At 50.6% G+C, this 19603-nt stretch overlaps 1 protein-coding gene across 1 annotated transcript in view; it reads left to right on the top strand.

Moving 5' to 3' along the window:
* Positions 1 to 18981, top strand: part of CABLES1 (Cdk5 and Abl enzyme substrate 1) — a 105545-nt gene extending 86564 nt beyond the window's left edge. The window contains exons 8-10 of the mRNA XM_079943319.1: positions 13971 to 14077; positions 15347 to 15554; positions 17584 to 18981. Coding sequence (XP_079799445.1) covers positions 13971 to 14077; positions 15347 to 15554; positions 17584 to 17724 — 456 coding nt within the window. The 3' untranslated portion in view covers positions 17725 to 18981. The remainder of the gene's footprint in view (positions 1 to 13970; positions 14078 to 15346; positions 15555 to 17583) is intronic.
* The last annotated feature ends 622 nt before the right edge of the window (positions 18982 to 19603 follow it).

Raw genomic sequence — 19603 nt, 5'->3', positions numbered from 1 at the left:
GCTCTGCCTGGTTCTTCTCGAGGACCTCCCCCATTCGCCGCCACGTGTGGGTCACTCAGGGAAGGACCAGCATCACATCCAGGGTTCTTCCGGCCACCTGGCCCAGGTACAGCACTTCAGAGGGCTTGAGGAGGCTGGATTGCCGGCAGCTATGAGAGCTGGTTGCAGGTTGCAGCTTCACCTCTGAGGGTATGTTTGTCCATGGACCCCACTAGGTAGGGCATCACCAATCATGCCCGTCGCCGGCAGCGCTGAGTTCAAGTTCAGCTGTTTGGAGTTCCTCGGTGACCGTAGGCCTCTGCACACACTCTGAGCAAACATTTGGCACTGGGTTCTGGATGACAGGATCATCTCCTGGGAAAGTGAAAGTAGGACAGTGTGGGTGTTAAATGCAAAACCTTTCCTTGCTGTTTTTATTTCACGGGCTTTTCCTCTTTTTCCCTTTGTGTCATTTGGTTTCTACTTTTGGCAGACCACCGTTTCCCACCACTCTGGCCGCTGTTTCTCCAGACACCAGTGGGGTCTGACAGGGTCTTGTGTACTTTCACTGGGCAGACTTGTCCTGACTTGGATGTGGGCAGAGCCTGGGCTGCTATGGGGTTGTGGGAGCCGGGCTTTTAGAGAAACCCACCGCGCCAGGCCTGCCACGCACACCATCAGGTAGAGAGCACCGACCCAGGATGTCCCCACCGCCGCCCTGCCGGGCCCGGAGGGGCGAGCGCAGCTGAAAACGTCCTACTCTGGTTCCCTTGCTCCTCCCCTGCTGGCTGATGTCAGAAGCCCTGGCCCCAGGAGTGAGCAGGGGGTCCTTTTTCTGTTCCAGGCTCCTGTGTCTGCAAAGACCAGAGTGGGACCCCACCCCATGCACTAACTCTAAGCTTAGCATTCTCGGCGGTGAGACCCCCCCCCCCGCCGCCCCAACTCCCCAGCTTCTCTTCTCACGGAGCATCTGGCAAGTAGCTGACGTCAGAGAAACACCAGGCAGAACTCAGGCCCTCACTGCTCACTTTCAATGTATATCCTCTTGTAATTGGGCAGATAGCTCAGAGATCATTCTAAAATGCCACACTGAGGGACTTCCCTGGTGGTCCAGTGGTTCAGAATCTGCCTTCCAATGCAGGGGACGCGGGTTCGATCCCTGGTCTGGGAACGAAGATCCCACATGCCGCGGGGCACCTGAGCCCGCACTCCAGCAACTAATGAGCCCGTGTACCGCAACTACAGAGCCCACGCGCTCTGGAGCCCGTGCACCACAATTAGAGAGAAGCCTGCGCGCCGGAACGAAAGATCCTGCATGCCACAACTAAGACCCGACGCGGCCAAAATTAAAATAAATAAATAAATATTTTAGGGGCTTCCCTGGTGGCGCAGTTGTTAAGAGTCCGCCTGCCAATGCAGGGGACACAGGTTCGAGCCCTTGTCCGGGAAGATCCCACATGCGGCGGAGCAACTAAGCCCGTGCACCACAACTACTGAGCCTGCGTTCTAGAGCCCGCGAGCCACAACTACTAAAGCCCACACGCCTAGAGTCCATGCTCCGCAACGAGAGAAGCCACTGCAATGAGAAGCCCGTGCACCACAACGAAGAGTAGACCCCGCTCGCCGCAGCTAGAGAAAGCCCGCACGCAGCCACGGAGGCCCAGTGCAGCCAAAAATAAATAAATAAGATAAATAAATTAAATATCATTAAAAAATAATAATAATAAATAAGTAAATAAATATTTTAAAACATAAAATAAAATAAAATGCCACATTGAATCAGAATGAATCGCCAAAGGCATTTTGTTTAAAATTGCCCTGTCTCCTCTCTCTCCTGTCCTTATTCTCCAACTCCTAACACAGAAAGCAAAACCAGAGCCATATAGAGTTATTTTTTTTCTGCCTGTGACCTGTTAGATTATTTACTTCTTTCTAAAAACGAGGGCTTGTCCGTATCAGCTGGCCCATAATAAGTGTCCGATAAATGACCAGAATCCTTACCCTGATGTCATGGAGGGAGCAACTGAAAGTTCGTGACTTGTGTAACAGTAAGGGTTCTTCATGTTGTTCACTGCTTTATTTATTAAGGTTCACTTTATTAAGTAATTTGGGCAGGAAACTGTGGCTCGGGGAGTCTGAGTGAGGCTGTCAGAGTTGACAGACAGGAAGTGAGGGGCTGAGGCTAGAACCCTGGGCTTAACACTCTTCCTACTGTGCCTCTGAATCCACGTCCCTCATCAGCCAGTGGCAGAACCCCCCTCAGGGTAAAACGTGAAGATGATTCTCTGGGCCAACAGTTTAACAGATTTCTAGGTAACCAAGAGAATAAGAAGGTGCACTGTTTTTGATTGGCGTTGGGGTTTGGAGGGGAGCTCTTCTGTAGTCATGTTACGTCTGGTGATCACATCGACCTCTCCTTTTATAGGCCTGGTGTCTGGCTGGTGTGGCTCTGATTTTTTTTTTTTTTTTCTTTAAATGATTTAATTGTGAGCTTCGAGGTTCTGGGCTGTAGTCTACATGTGCACACCTGTGCAGACGGATCATTCCCCAGCTCCACCAGACAGTGCGCTAGACGACCTGCCAGGTCAGTGTGTGTGTCCTACCCTCCTCGTTTTATCGTCCCAAGTGGGTCATTTTTCAGTTCACTACATTGAATCTGTAGCCTGTGCTTCCTGTAACCGTCCATTTTTTGGAGAATGAAATTGCTCGTGAACTGCATTTGCCTGTAGGTCAGCTTCATAAGACCTACATCTCCTTCTGCTCTGGCCACAGATATTGGTACTTTGATAAAACGTGGGCCGTCCACTTTTCAGCCCTGACGTGCATGTCATGGTTACAAACTGCCTCAGACTGGCTTCCAGGAGACTTCCTCTCTAGAAGCAGACGTGGCTTCCGGGGCTGTTTCACATGCATTTTGGCACTGAACTTGCAAGAGCAAGAGTAGGGGGTTTGGCTTTGGTTTGCTTGCTTTATCTTGTGTTGGGTACTAGGTATAGAATTTGTCCATCTAACCAGTATTGACCGAGGCCCTACTATGTGCCAGGCGAGGTGCTTCCTTATACAGTGGAGGACAAACCAGCCACCAACCCTATTCTCGACCTTAGAGTGGAGAAGTCAGACAGCAGACAGTACACAAGTCACTGTAGTGAGGAGGGTAAGGAAGGAGTCATCTTAGAAAAGTGGTGAAGAATGACAAGGAGGGTTAGGGGTTGGAGGTGGGCCTCAAGGAAGGCTCCCCTGAAGACATGAAAAGGTGAACGCTGAGGGGAGAGAGGCCTGCCAGGCCCTGGGAGGATGGCCCCATGTGCAAGAGCCTGAAGTGTGCAAGAGGTTGATCTTGTGTAAAATGGATATTTTTAACAGTAACAGTCACTGCCCTTTATACACACACACACACACACACACACACACACACACACACGCACGCACGCACGCACGCACACACGGAAGTCAATAGAATGACGATCCTGACCAATTTTCTGCGCTAACTTGACCCCGTGCTCAGGGAGCTGCCCTTGTCAGTAGGCGCCGGCTACTAAGGTGGACAGAGGGAGCTACAGGGTCATCTAATCCAGGTGTTAAAGGCCCTCTTTGAGGGTCTGGGGCACATCTTGGCCTGTAGGTGGGTAGGAAGAGCTGACGCAGTGACACAGCTTGGAGCGTTCCTGCTGCGGGGTGAACCCTCATGGTGGGCAGGGCTCCCCCTGCAGGCGGACTCAGCCCTGTGAGAAGCCTGTGCAGCCCCGCTCCTTCCTCCCCCTCCCCGGCTCCCTGCTGTGGAAGTTGGGGAAGGGAACCAGCAAGTCCCTCACAGGCTGACTGTCTGAGCAGCGCCACACACCTCCCTAAATATCAACCTCCAAGGCCTCTGGGGTCCTGCTGCCTTATGCCTGTCCCCGCGAGGCCCCCAGGGCAGTTTAATTTCGGCCAGCCAAGCAGAGGCCCAGATCTGAGAATGAGGGACTGTTGTCCTGGGTTTTGGGGTATCCTATACCTGTGGAATTTCAGGGTCTGAGGTGTTGGTGTGGCCTTTACAGAATCAAGCAAGCTTTACAGTGATGAGCTGTAGTCCTTCTACCCCATCAAATCCTGCAGCAGCCTTTTTTTTATTTTAAAGATTTTTTTGATGTGGACCAATTTTTTTTTAAGTCTTTATTGAATTTGTTACAATATTGCTTCTGCTTTATATTTTGGTTTTATGGCCGGGAGGCATGTGAGATCTTAGCTCCCCAACCAGGGATCGAACCCGCACCCCCTGCATTGGAAGGCGAAGTCTTAACCACTGGACCACCAGGGAAGTCCTGCCATTTTTTTCTCTTTTCATATTAAGGTATAACATAGCTAATCAAATGTACCAATTTTAAGTGTATAGTTCCATGAATTTTGTATCCTCCACTTGGACCAAAATGTAGGACACTTCTATCCCCTTAGAAAGTTCCCTCCTTTCAATCGTGTTCCGCTTCATACCCCCTCCCAGCAAAGGCAACTACTGTTCTGACTTTTGTCACCAAAGATTGGTTTTGCCTTTACTGGAACTTCATATGAACGGAATTGTGTACTGTGTTTTTTTTAATCCATCTTCATTCACACAACTTAGTATCTGTAAGATTCACTCATGTTGCATGTGTCAGTAGTTTTCTGGGTTTTTTTTAATTGCTGAGTAGGATTCCATTGTATGGATATACCATGATTTATTTACCCGTTCTCCTATTGATGGACATTTGCGCTGTTTCCAACTTACGGATATTATGAATATTGCTGCTATGAACGTTCCCATACAAGTCTTTTTGTGGATATACATTTTCATTTCTCTTGGATAAATACCTAGGAGCGGGCTTTCTGAGTCAGTGGAGGTGATGTTTACCAGCCAGGATGTAGTTGAAGGTATATTTTCGTTCATGTTTGTTCTCAGTAGAAGATAAAAAAGCCAGTCATTGCCACTGCTGGGATGTGCCTTTTAGTGGGAGGGTTCCAGAGCTGAACATTCCCCTGAAGCTCAGAAAGAAGGCTGTTATTTACAGAGTTTAAGTGGAACCCTTTGAAACTGACGTTGCATTTGTAGTTACAGTTGTATTTTTTAACTTTGATCCAAGCAAGTCACTCCCACTATTAGCCATTGTGAAAGGGCAAAGGAGAGGTTTGAACGAAAAAAAAAAGAAATCCTGGTGCAGATGTGGAAATCAAATTGCAGCTGGCCCCGTGGTTTTGGCCTTACGGTTTCTAGAAGGTGACCACGAAACATGAAAGTATGTCGAGCCTCCTGGCTACATGCAGGTTCTTGTAGGGCCTGAACTTCATATGGTTTCTCAATGCAGTGAGGGGGGCCAGAGGCCTCCCACTAGAACCGGTGCTTCCTGCCCTGTGCCTCCTGGCCTATAATTAAAGTTTCACTAGAGAGCGGTTATTTATCATTAGAACCTGGCAGCTGAAGTCGGTAGTGGTTTTCCCCCCCTTGTGGGTGTGGAGAGCAATTAAGAGGAGAAAATAAGAGAACTGACTGAGATAATGCCAACAAAATTAACGTTCTATGAAGGGATTTCTGGACCCTTTTCCTTTCTCAGGAAGAAAGCCCTCTCGAACTGTATTGACAACAGAAAGAAAGCCGACTTTGTGATATCTGTAGCTATCTCGATCTCGAGAGGATGTCTCTTGGATTGATCTCCGTGATACAGTGCCTGTTCTTTTATTTACTTAATATTACAATCTAAGGACTCATAGAAAAGCCCCTCCTTCCGTTTCAGCGTCTCCCCAGGGTTGTGGGAATATATCTTAGAACTTAATTTTTCAGGACAGTGTGAGACGCTGAGCAGGAGGGAATAGAAGACAGTAAAGGAAGATTAATCCAGGCTTCCGTGAGATTGGATTCTGCTTTCCCTCCATATCTCTTTTTCACTGAAAGCTGTCTGGATGACATGGGCACTTACCTGTCTGCAGGTGGATTTATTGAGATGCTAAAGTAGCTTGAGCCCAGGGGCCCCTCCCTCGCAATGCTCTTTCCAGGCCCCCAGGTTTCCAGATGCCTGAAGCTTATTCAGTTCGGGAGACCCTCTTTAAGAAAAGTAGTTCAGCGTTACAGAAACACCATTGCTGGGCCTCTCTGGAGATTCGAAGGGGCCCTGGAACTTCCCTGCCAGGCGCCTTCACAAACGCTGAGCAGTGGGGCTTTGAGACCTGCCAGCTTTTGATGTAAGTGTAAAAATAAAATGGCTTATTGCATCGTGGTGGGTTTTGTTTTCTGTTTTGGGTTTGGGTTTTGGGATTTGGGGTTTTTTTGGTATCAGTTTTATTAGATGAAATTCACATATCATACAATTCACCTCTTTTAAAGTGTACAATTCAATGGTTTTTAGTATATTCACAAAATTGTGCAACCATGACCACAGTCAATTTCAGGACATTTTCGTCATCCTCAAAAAGAGGCCCCCATACCCTTAAGAACCCACCCATCCTGTAAGCCCTAGGCAACCACCAGTGTACTTTCTGTCTCTATAGACTTGCCTATTGTGGACATTTCATGAAGATGGAATCATACGCTATATGGTCTTTTGCGTCTGACCTCTTTCATTTAGCATAATGCTTTCAAGGTTTATCCATGTGGTAGCATGCATCAGTATTGTGGGGGGTTTTAATCGTTTTTTTCTTGTAAAAATAATATGAAACGAAACTTTGCTTTCCATTTCAACCAAAAGGTAGCATCTGCTCCTGTTCTATGTATTTGTCTCAAATTTTTGATTATCACTCTGTGGTTTTTAACATGACACTGCACACGCAGTTCATCAGCTCGTGCTCTGAGACCACCCTTTAAGAAACATGCTAAAAGTGCATCTAAATACTATCTGGATGTGTGTGATCTCAGGGCCACGTCCACCCACTGTTATCTCAGGGGGGTGGAAACACTACTCCAGAAGTTCCTGTAGTACCAGGGAAACACTCGACACATGTCTGAAACCGTGAACGTGCTTTGCACAGCTGGCCAGTCCACATGGTGGTGTAATCCTGACACAAACGCGGCTTTCCCTGGGTGCCTCTCCTCGATTGCAAGCCATCTCATTTCAGTGAGAGAACCTGAAGAGCTGCTCGCCTAAGGGAAGGGGCACAGGTTAGACCCAGGGTCCTGTGTTTGGAATCCGATGGGTAGAAATAGCAACAAATGCAGCCCCAGGCCGAGTGGTCTGTGCACTCCTTCCCGTAGTTTCCTTGTGATTTACAGCCCTCTCAGGAAAAAGGAATAAACATAGAACAGCCGAAGCGCGCAGCTGTGTGTGGTGAGATAGATTTCATCAAGGGCCGCGGCTCTGCTTTCCTTAACGAGCAGGTCACGTGTGCTTTCCGCTGCCCAGCTGGGCTCGGAGCCCCGTGGATGTCAGGCAAGTGCAGTGGAGGCTGGCTGTTGGCACCGGAAAGAGCTGCAGACATCACTGCCTTGTATCCTCCGTTTCACAGGCCAGGTAAGCGAGGCTTAGAGAGGCCGCACACCTGCCCTGAGCTCCCTGCAGCCTCCTGGGTTTCAGGTAGCCCTGCCGCTGGAAGCTGGCTCCTCTGAAATGTTCCTGCCCCCCAGGGGCCCCTCTGACCCAGAGGGGAGCAGCAGCAGAGTCGACAGCAAGCTCACATCAGTTCAGAGCTGCTCTAAGAGTCCCTAGGGAGATGTGAGCCCTGGAGGTGGGGACGAAAGGAAGGAGAGCCTTAACAGGCCCCGAGTGGAAGCACCTTTTATGTTGTTTCTGTGGGAATCAGACCATCAACCTGTCAGCTCTGAGCCCCTCGTTCTCCTCTAGCACTGTTACTAGGGTGCACGCACCCCCAGCACACACCTGCTGCCTCCCGCCCTCTCCTGTTGCACCCCAACCCCACCCTGGGAGGCCTTCCCTTTAGGGCATCCTGGTGGTGCCCTGGGCCAGAATGGGACCCAAGGTCAGCTCTGTGGAGGCTCCCTCCCTTCTCTCATGATGAGTCCAAGCCTTTGTTTGGGTAAAAAGCAAAGGGTGTCTCGGCGGCGCAGTAGACTCTTCCAGCTGGAGAACTAGGTTGTGGTCTTACCGTCGTTTCCTGTTATCTCAGAAGGGCTGTGTGGCGTCAGCCCCCATGCTGGGCCTTTCCTAACTCTGCCTGCCTCTCTGGCGGGGCAGGCCGGGCAGGGCTCCTTTCTGAATTGCATCTCCTGGACCTTCTGCGTTTTGTTCGAATGGTCTCCTGCTCCCAGCTGACCTTCCTTCTTCTTTCTGCAGCTGTGCACACACAGCTTCCCTGTAGCCAGGCAGCTGCGAGAAAGTGCATTTAAGTGATCTCTCGCTCCACCCCACCCTGCGAATCACAGGCGCCAGGGATGGAGCTGCCCATCCCTCATGCAGCTGGGCCCAGCTGTTGGCCACTGCTGGGGCCGCAAGGACCCCTGCACTTGGCACATCCCGTGGCCTGGAATTTAGTGGCACTGAGCACAGTGGTCACCCGGTCTGTACCAGACCAGTAGGGGACCACAGCCCATTTATTGGCACTTTGATTCATAGGGACGCACGCGCACTGGCAAAACCCAGCCGTTGTGAGCCTTTGTAAACGGTGCAGTTAGATTGATAGGGGACCTGGAACAAAGCATGGGCCTCCCGTTTCATTCATTCTCTCTCGAGCCAGAACGAATGGGTGGCGGGGGCCCACTGTGACCCGCGCCTGCAGCTCAGCCTCCCGGTACTGCCACCTCGGCTCACCCTCCGTCACTGGAAAGAGGACAACTGTCTCTCGGGGTTGGGGAGGGAGGGAGGGAGGTCCAGCCTCTAAAGGATGTCGTAAGGCTCCCTCGAGACAGATAGGACCATGCAGAGGAGTCGTGGCTGCTGTGCTCCAGAAAGTGTTTCCTAGAGGGAACCAGAGCTGACGGCAGTGAGGACTGTCATCCCTCTGGAATCTACCTGAAGGGTCGTCCTGGGCTCAGGGCTGTTCTTCCCATACTTGGCGCCTGGCCGATCTGAAGCAGCAGGGTCCAGGTGCAGCGTGCGTGCAAGGCCCTGTCTGAGCAAGGGCCTGGGAGCAGATTGTCGCCTTGGGGGGTCCACCCATTCAGCCACCCTGATCACGTGCCCCGAGCAGCTGAGCACGAGCAGCCCGTACGTCTGGTGCCCTGCAGCCACCATCATAAAGCACGTGACGGAGAAGCCGGATGCAGAAATGGAGGCACAGAGAGTTCAGGCCGCCTGCACTAGTGCCCAGATGCTGAGTGGTCGAGCTGGGGTCTAAACCCAGGCATCTGGCTCCAGAGTCTGGATCCTCCCCACTGAGCTGCAGCTCAGAGAAGCAGAGATGAGAGCAAGAGTGAGCCAGAGCCATCTGGAGGTGGAGGAGGTGGGGGCAGAAGAGATGTGCTCCCTCAGACCAAGGTCAAGGCCAGAACCAGCTGCCTGGGGCAGAGCGGGGCCTCACAGGCAGGGGCGACGCTGCATCCGGCCCGGGATGGAGGGCTGAGATCAGAGTACAGCGAGGCTGCACAGCAGCTCCGTCACAAGCGACACCACTGCTGTGGGTGGAGTTGTGTCCCCCAAGAAGATTGGCTCAAGTCCTAACCCCAGTGTCTGAGGATGTGACCTTATTTGGCAGTGGGGTGTTCGCAGAGGTAAATTAGTTAAGATGAGGTCGTACTGGAGCAACGTGGGCCCTAGCCCGATAGGACTGGTGTCCTTCTAAGAAGACAGAGACACAGAGAGAAGAAGGCCATGTGAACACAGACACGGAGAGAGTACTGTGTGGAGGCAGGGGTTGGAATGATGCATGTGCAAGCCAGGGACCACCTGGGACTACCAGACGCTGGGAAGAAGCAAGGGAGAGTTTCAGAGAGACCGTGGCCCTGCTGATGCCTTGATCTTGGATTTCCAGCATACAGAACTGTGAGACAATAAATTTCTGTTGTTGAAGACGTGAAGTCTATGATACTTTGTCACAGCAGCCACTGGACACTGATACAACCACTTTTGTGTTCTGAGGCACTCAGACTGACATCCGAGATTTGCCACCATCCTCCTGCCGTCTTGAATCTTTGCAGCATTTCTTTGCCCCAGAAGCCAACCTACCTCACCCCCCAAAATATATGTAAGCAAGTGAACTAGAATGACTGTTATTGGGCACCTGCATCAGGTCCAGGCATAGCAAGCCTTCAGCAGTCAGCACGCACAGCCTCTTTCCCCGGATGCCCTTGGATTTCCTGACGCTGCAAACCCCTAGGAATGCGGGCCCAGCTGGCTTGTGTCCATCCTGTACCTTCCCCAGTGGAGCCACCCTCCCTCTGCCACACCGCCCTGGAGGACAGGGCTGCTGGCCACTTGGAGGTCAGGAAATGGGGGGCCTTGACAGAAAGATGGAAGTTTGCAGAGACTATCTCACCCCCAAAATGTACTATATCTAGTTGAGGAAAGACAGTAGCCAGGTGATGGCCAAATAGATCAGTAAATGGAGGATCAGGCTGCCAGCCAGTCTTCTGCCCGGTGCGGGGAGCAGTCACCAGGACATGGTCCTGTGGCTGGAAACCCCTCACAGAAGGCATCACAGGGTGCCACCTCTGCACCTCCAGGTGGCAGAGCTGGGGTTCAGAGGAATTCTGCCACTTAGAACGTGAACTTGAGGGCTTGGCCACGTGCAGCCCTCGCTGGGGGCCAGGTGCTGAGCCAAGGGTCTCATAGCATCAGCTCACTGGCCCTCCTTCTCCACCCCTCTCCAGGGTCCAGCATGGAAACAAATATAGCTCTCCACTCCTCCTGCTGCCAGGAAAAGTAGGTCCCAGCTCCGTATCCCAAGAGCTAGGATGAGGCTACTCATAAAAATAAGAGTCTCTCCTGCAAGGTCTGGGCTTGGGGGTGGCCAGAGCCCTCCTTGCCCCACCTCCAGGGCTGCAAGCTGAGCTGGGTTGTTGGTGCTCACGGGGCCCTTCTAAAGCTAGGACTGGTCAGGAAGTGGCGTGGGAGGACCCCAGTGCGGTGAACTGATGACATCGGTGCCTTTAGGGGAAGCAGAGCTCTGCCCTATCCCACATCCCCCCAGTAAGGTCCTGTTACAGTCGCAGTAAATGCCATCAGTGAAAACAGCGTGTGCGTAAGTTATGGTTCAGTTACGAAGCACAGCATCCACTCGAGCTAGTTTAAGAAGAAAGGCATTTTCTTCCAGGGCACCAAACAGCGTATAGAGTCACTGGGGAGGCTGGCGAAACAGCCTAGGTTGGGGTTTCCGGAATGATCCCAAAACCACACTGCAGAACCAGGTCACTAGGGGCATCTGCACTGGCTGTCAGCTCTGGATGTGACAGTATTGCCCCCTCCATGGTCAGGAAGCTGCCACTGCTGCTGGATCCAGACCCATGCTGCCTTGCTGTGGTCTACACCCGCAAAATGGAAACTGGGACTCTAGGGCTCCTGTGGTGACTCTTCTTGGTGGCAGAAACAACAGAAGCCCAGCCTCTGCTTCAGCTCTGCTTTCTGACACCAGCGCATGGGATAGGAAGAACTGGAATTGTATTTGGAATCCTAGCTGCAAAGGAGTCGGGGAGTACAGCAAGGCATCCCAGAAGGGGGTTGGCTATCCAAGCCATAGTGTATAGTGAAGGTGAATCACTGGGGTTTAGGGAAGATGATCCTACAGAAGTGGCATTGCAGCCTAGGCAAGGAGGATCTGATTCTCATAAAAATCACCTGGGCAAGATCACGGTGCAGAGAGCACGTTGCCAGGACACATGGCAGCTACCAGATGGGTGTGTCCTGGGTCAGCTGAGGGACAGCCTTCCTGATTGGGCTGGAAAGACCACAGCTCCGAGGCGGAAGTCACGCCATTGCACCCACCGAGTCCACCTCCACCCAGAAGTGGAAAAGCTCTGCACAAGCTTGGTGGAATCGTGTGCGTTAAAAGGACTGTGGTTTGCCTTTCTTAGCCAGAGAAGCAAAGAAGGTCCCGCCGAGATCAGTGTGAATTTGGACGTGCAGGCTCTTTGCCTGCTCTTGGTTATAAAAGTGACACCAGAGACATTCCATGTGCCTGTTCTGAAACCGTGTCCAAGCAAACGTCTTCTGAATGGGGGTGTTCACAGAAAGCCACCAACTTTTGTTAGAGCTGCTGAGGAGACCTTGGACGTGTCTTCTGGAAAAGGCCAGGCACTCGCCTGAGAAGAGGCTGGCGGTAGCTGTCCACGGGAACCGGCCTTCTCATCACGGTGTGTGGTTTCTTCTTTCTCTGGCTTTGCCTGACAAAGGTTACTGCCCGTAACCAGCCAGGAGGGGCATCCCACGTTGTTGCAGCCCTTGGAAAGTATGTTCCTGAGGAGGTGGGGTAAGAGTACTCTGGTGAGATCCAGCCAGACTGAGTTGTTTTGTTTTTTTTTAATTTGGAGTATAGTTGATTTACAACGTTGTATTAGTGTCAGGTGTACAGCAAAGAGAATCAGTTATGTGTATACCTGTATCCACTCTTTTTTAAATTTTCCCGTATAGGCCATTACAGAGTATTGAGTAGAGTTCCCTGTGCTATACAGCAGGTCCTTATTAGTTATCTTTTATATATATAGTAGTGTGTATATGTCAATCCCAGTCTCCCAATTTATCCCTCCCCACTAGACTGAGTTTAATTCAGAGTTAATAGTGTAAGGCACAGAGAAGGAAGGGAGATCAGGGCACGCAGAGAGAGCTCGAAGGAGCCGGTCTTTCAGGATGAATGGAATTGGGAAGGGCAAGGGGAGGAGGAGGAACTCAGGATTCATGGGACTGTTAATAATAGCCAACATTACATACCTACAGTGGAATATTACCCAGCCTTAGAAAGGGAGGGAATTCTAAAACATGCTACAACATGGATAAACCTTGAGGACATTATGCGTGGTGAAATAAGCCAGACACAGAAGGACAAATACTGTGTGATTCCACTTCTATGAGGAGTAGTCAAATTCAGAGAGACAGAAAATAGAATGGTGGTTTTCAGGAGGAGCTGGGGGGAGAGAATGGGGAGTTAGCGTTTAATCGGGACAGAGTTTCAGATTTGCAAGATGACAGCAGTTCTAGAGGTGGATGGTGGTAATGGTTGTACGATATGGTGAATGTACTTAATGCCACTGAACTGCACACTTAAAAACAGTAAAAATGGGCTTCCCTGGTGGCGCAGTGGTTAAGAATCTGCCTGCCAATGCAGGGGACACGGGGTAGAGCCCTGGTCCCGGAAGATCCCACATGCCGTGGAGCAACTAAGCCCGTGCGCCACAACTCCTGAGCCTGTGCTCTAGAGCCCGCGAGCCACAACTGCTGAAGCCCACATGCTTACAGCCTGCGCTCTGCAACAAGAGAAGCCACCGATGAGAAGCCCACGCAACGCAACGAAGAGTAGTCCCGGTTCGCCACAACTAGAGAAAGCCTGCGCGCAGCAACAAAGACCCAACACAGCCAAAAATTAATTAATTAATTAATTATTTTTTTAAAAAGGTAAAAATGGTCAATTTTATGTCATGGGTATTTTCCCACAATTAAAAAAATAAAAAACCAGTAGCCAACATTTATTGAGCACTTGCTGTATACCAAGCACCGCACAGAGCACTTCTGACGTAGTTCTCCAAATAGCCATATGAGGCAGGCGCCGTTGCTGTTTGCATTTTACAGATGTGGAATCTGAAGTTTGAGGTCATTAAATAAATACACCTCTCACAGCCAGATGACTTATGATGGTCGTGAGGATTGTACCCAGATCTGCGAGGGTCCAGATATCACACTCTGTGAACAACAGGCTGAAACACGGGCACTAAGAGGCACAGACTCCTGACGATTTCTAAGTGTTGCCCTGCTGATGGACGGGGTTTGGCTTCCGTCCACCTGCAGAGGCCCTGCCCGCCAGGCTCCTGCCTCCAGCAGAGCCCTTGAGGTGGCCCTCATCTGAGTTCCCTGTTGCTGGTGGTGCAGGGTGTTAGAAGTTGGCTCTAACTTGCACACGATTATACCCATGACCAGTATTTTAAGGAGTGAGCTGTGTCACCCCATCTGTTTCAGACCACGGTGATCGACTACGTGAAGCCCTCGGATCTCAAGAAGGACATGAATGAGACCTTCAAGGAGAAGTTTCCTCACATTAAGTTAACACTCAGCAAAATAAGGAGGTATGTGGGGATGAACACCCACCTGAACTTTCCCCCGGGCCCCTCTCCCGGCACGCACTGAGCTCGTGCTTTGTACGGGGAGTCTTCTATTGTTCTGGGGAAGTGAAACATGGTCACATTCAGCTAAAAGAGGCTCGTCCGGTGCTGGCTGACCGGTGCCCAGATGTGAGTGAGCCCAGGCAGGCAGGACAGAGGCAGAGCCCTTGACACAAGCTGACAAGGATCTGGAGTGCGGTTCCTTATGAAAGAATCATTTCATACTATCTGTGGCTTACAGTTCAGTAAGATTTATGTTATGGAAAACTGAGAATAGGAAACATTCAGTTCCCTGCGTTCTCAAATGCAGGCAAAACAGAACAGAATTGGTATCAGAGGGTTTGAGATAACTCTTTACCCACAACCGTCTGCCCAGAGGTGACAGCCAAGCCCTATATGTAAGCAGTCAGCAAAACGGCCAAAGCAAAATCAGGCCCAAATTTCCCCTGCAGCTGATTGGATCGACCTTGTGGTGACCCACATCTTCCGGCCCAGTAATCGAGAGGACTGGCCCTGCTGGGCTGGAGAGAAGCTGACTTGTGTTGTGTCTGAGTGCCAGGACAGCAAGGTTTCAGGGCATGTGTGCGTGTGTGTGTAGTCATGGAGGCTAGGCTATACACAGTGTTGGAACACGTGCCGGCATTCATACGTTTATGTACGAACGTAATTCACACATAAATGTAATTCAGGGTTATGCCCAATCCTGATTTGATTCTCGCACGTTCCTAGCCAAAGAGGTGAGAAAAATTAAGTGTTCGTATTTTGTCTGTTGGTTGGGCAGCTTTCCTAAGTAGGCTGTTTGCTGCACTCTTAGTCTAACCCCTCTTCGGCCATAGTTAGTGGCCATAAGCGATCTTCGGCAGAGCTGATGCCAAGTACCTAATTTATCCGAGTAACTGTCTCTCTGGAATGACCTTAGTTTCCCTCTGTCACTGTGGGCAGCTCTACTCCTAGTTTCCGGACCCTCACCTAGCCACTTGGGCTCAACATGGTCCCATCTGGACGTGGTCTGTACAGCTTGACCAACAGAGAAGGGCTTGAAGTCCCAGCGACTTAAGTCTGTTGGCCACATATAACGTAACTTTCTCACTCATAGGGATTTAATCCCATTCCACGTCGCCCTTCTGGAAATGAAAGAGAAAATGCTTTCAAGACAGGGCAGTCTTTTTCTTTGGGGTCACCCGAAACTCCAAGTTCTGATAAGACTCTTCCCTCCCTCCCGTCTTTTTCTAGCCTGAAGCGAGAGATGCGGAAGCTTGCCCAGGAGGACTGTGGCCTCGAGGAGCCCACGGTGGCCATGGCATTTGTCTACTTTGAGAAGCTCGCCCTCAAGGGAAAGCTAAACAAACACAACCGGAAGCTTTGTGCCGGGGCGTGCGTGCTCTTAGCAGCCAAAATTGGAAGCGACCTCAAAAAACATGAAGTCAAGCATTTAATTGACGTAAGTGGGCTGAATTCTGATTGGCTGGTGGGGGGGGCGGGGCATGCGCTCCAGGCCAGCGCTGGTCTCAGAAGAGCCTGGTTGGTGACCCAGCCCGGGAGACTTCCGAGCCTTAGTACCAGCTAAGGGGCCAGGGCTGTGAGGTTGGCCCTTCCACAGCAGATGTCAGACCCCACATCTCGGGCTGTCTTAGAACGGAGGGATGGGCCACTCTGATGAGACTGAAGATCCCCAGTATTGGGTCTGGCCATAAAATACGCTTTCAGGCACCATGAGGGTGAGCTTATTCTCCAAGCCCCAGAAGCCACTGTAATAGCCAGGGGTCTTGCGGATGGTGTGACCTGCAGAACATCCGTCAGACACACCTTGGCTTCCTGTGGCCTCGGCTGCTTTGGGGAAGGGCGTGGGCCTGGCTGAGTGGTATCTCCTTCCTTTTAAAATAGAGCTCCTTGGGGTTCCCTGGTTGTCCAGTGGTTCAGACTCTGTGCTCCCAATGCAGGGGGCCCAAGTTCAATCCCTGGTCAGGGAACCAGATCACACATGCCGCAACTAAAGACCCAGTGTAGCCAAATAAATAAATAATTTTAAAAAATAAAAATTAAAGTAGAGCCCCTTAAGGCAAGGAAACACTGATCTTCTTGGACAGATACAAGAATGCCTGTTTTTAAAATTCAGTGTATTCTGGGAATTCCCTGGCAGTCCAGTGGTTAGGACTCCGCACTTTCACTGCCAAGGGCCTGGGCTCAATCCCTGGTCAGAGAACTAAGATCCCACAAGCTGCGCGGCGCAGACAAAAAAAAAAAAAAAAATCAGTGTATTCATAGAAAACTTGAGATACAATAAAGCCAACAGATCAGGAGATTCCTCAGAATTTCCTACCTTTTTAAGGCTGAATAATGTTCCACTGCATGTATACACCACATTTCGTTTATCCATTCATCCATCCATGGAAGAAATGGTACAGAATCGTCTAATTTGTGTAGTAAGCACTTTTAGGACCATGATTTGGATACCAAATCTGAGCTGAGAATCAATAGGTTTACGTAGATAATAGCTGAACTAATGAATCTTTACACGTGTGCTGTTACACACACTTCATAGTTGAGAAATATATCATCCAGCAACGCTGATAGCACCAATGCAGGATATGAGTAACGATCGGACAGGCCGTCTGCAGTAGCAATTAACTGAACGCGAGATCCCAGCCCAGTTATAATCTGAAAGTAGTCGCCGACTACTCTGCTGTTGAGATTTTTTGTGTTTTTAATTAAGCCAAAAGCTAGGTTTAAGCCAAAGCAGAATGTACTCTAGCAAAGATGAGGCCCTTCCTACCCACGCTCACCCTGATTGTTCTCCATTCCTACTCCGGCAGCAGCTGGACCAAGAGGCAGTGCAGGAGGGAAGCCCCTGGGCGTGGGCTCAGCCCAGTCAGATCCACACAGGCCGTGTAATGCTCTGAAAGTGAGGCAGCCTCGCCAGGACTTGGTCCTTGAGCATAAAATGCAAGGACCAAACTACACATGACCAGCTCCCCCAATCCTAAACCTTCCACGTGGATATTGCTGTTATAGGTGATTTGCTATGGTTTTAGTCTTACCTCTAAGCCTGAATAACCTCGTTGTAACAGGTACAGTTTGGGTCTCAGCTGAGTCTGACTCTCAGCATTTCAATTTGCTGCCCATGTCACCTTAGACAAATTCTTAACCTCTTGACCCCATTTACCCATCTGTAAAATGGAGATAAATGTAACACTGATCGTGTAAGATTATCAAGAGATTCATGAAGTCACGGGATGTATCTCAGGCTCCCGGCAGACTGTGGGTCCTCAGGGAGGTAGGAGTCCTTTTCCATCAGGACTGAGAGCAGGAAACACAGCTGATGCCTCCGTTTCTTCCTCCACAGTCTTGCCCATAACGGGTTTCTCTGTAAACACTCTCTGGCTGATGGATACAGAGGTTACACGTGGAGAAAACCTAGGATTTTTATTTCAAAGCTAAAAGGCTTTTGGTTTCCTTTATTTCTGTTGCAGAAGCTGGAAGAGAAGTTCCGGCTGAATAGACGAGAACTGATTGCCTTTGAGTTCCCAGTGTTGGTGGCCTTGGAATTTGCCCTTCATCTGCCGGAGCACGAAGTCATGCCCCACTACAGACGCCTGGTCCAGAGCTCCTAGCACAGGCCTCCTAGCAGGGCCGGGACCACTTCCCCTGAGCTCACTGGGGCAGCGCGTACTACTGGAAATACAAAAATAGAACTCAACACAGCAAACTTTTCTCCACTCGACATGTTTTTGTGTAGAAGCAGTACCAGAAACTTTTCAGGGAGTCTTCCATCTGGCCAGCCGAGATGGGCTGTGAACCATTTACTGCTCAGCCAGGAAGGGGAGACCCGAGCAGAAGATGGCTCTCCCAGCTCCCCACTCACCAGATTTCCTAGCTGGCCTCACCCAGACTTCCTCGCGACCACACGCAGACCTGGCAGGCGTGGTCCAGGGCCTTCTCTCCAGCCCTGTTCCAACTCGGAGTGCAAAGTTCTAGAGCAGATTGGGGAAGAGAATTTGCAGAAGTTGGGAGAGAGCTTCTAAAAGATACCCTCAGTGTGTCAAAAGAGCGTGCCAATCTATTTTTGTATCCGCTGTTGGAAGTGCACTTTCCTCTGGAGCGTGTGGCTGAGTGTGAGTGTGTTTGAGAGATGTCACATCAGGCCTCCACCCGCAGAGCCAGCCCCACCCTCTGCAGAACAGACCTCAGCCTGGGGTCAGGAGCCAGGCTGACCCTCGGCAATTATTTCTACCTAATCTCTGGATAACAGTCACTCTGTCCGTACCAGGTGGACAGCTTCTGCCCTTAGAAAATGACATTGTTTCTGTTACTGCTCCTACCACCCATGGGACAAAGACAAGCTCTCACTCGGATGGGCTGCGTGGAAAGGTGTGGCATGTGACGTTCTATACCTTTCCGCCATCGCGTCCTGCGTGTACACGAACCTTCACACTTTCCCCGCTGTGGAGATGGCGGGGTCGGGCTCCGTGTGTGTATTCCTGTGCTCTATGTTAGAGTGCATCACAGGCACATTTATTGTGCTACCTATGTATCTACCTGTCTATATAAAGTGTTTTATAAAATCCAGATTAGGGGTAAGACGCATGATGGGTGTTTTGAGGTTTTTGACAGTTGGGACAAACCGTATCTTGACTGAGGCTGAGTCAATCGAAGAGGCAACAGCTCTTAGCATCACCGTGTCCCCAGGGCTGTCAGTGCAGAGTTTTCGTTGCTACTTGTACCGATTCACGGGGACGACCTGCATGGAGACACCTCATCGCTCTGTGCCCTCGTAGCTGCCGGAGAGAGGCGCCCATTGTGGTTCAGCAGACGGAAGGAAGCCTGTGGCCCTGTAAAGAGAGAATTAAAAGATTTTATTGTTTCTATATCCACGTATGTGTATGTGTAGACGTGTGACGTCTCACCAATCACCCTCGCCCTGCATTACAGTTCCTCTGCCACCATCCCCGCCTCGGTTTGACACACAGATTCGGAGCTTTGCAATCACCCCAGAGAAGGGGCGACGGGGTACCGGGCTTTAGTCAGCAGAGCTTGAAAGAATCTGACAGTCACAGGTTGGAGGAATTCAAGGAGTGGCCAGGGGGAGAGCAAACAGGACCCAGAGTAACAGAGTTTAGTCATAAATATTTTGCTAACAAATTTCCTTAGCTGGATTCAGTTGTGAGATGATTTTGTTGAGGGGTATGAGGAACGCGATCTCTTGGGCTTGATAGATTAACTACTATTTCTGGGACACCTACTGTTTATGAGGCAAATTGGGAAAGAAACAGGAAGTGTTCAGAATGTCTCCATCACCTGAATATAACCCGCCCTTGACCTTCCTCTGCTGGTGTCTGTCACCTGCTTCTCCCTGATGAGCCCTCTCGTTCCCAGCCCACTCAGCTCCCCGGTGAGGACCTGGTGGGTGGAAAGCCTCTCAGAGATGCGAGGCCACTGGCATCTAGAAATTGTAGCTCCCTGCCACCCATCTGCCTTGAGTCTCCCGCCAAG

The sequence above is a fragment of the Stenella coeruleoalba genome (genome assembly GCF_951394435.1).
Source record: "Stenella coeruleoalba genome assembly, chromosome: 14".
NCBI classification, from domain to species: Eukaryota; Metazoa; Chordata; class Mammalia; order Artiodactyla; family Delphinidae; genus Stenella; species Stenella coeruleoalba.
The sequence above is the reverse complement of the archived record's forward strand: the minus strand, read 5'-3'. Positions and strand labels throughout refer to the sequence as shown.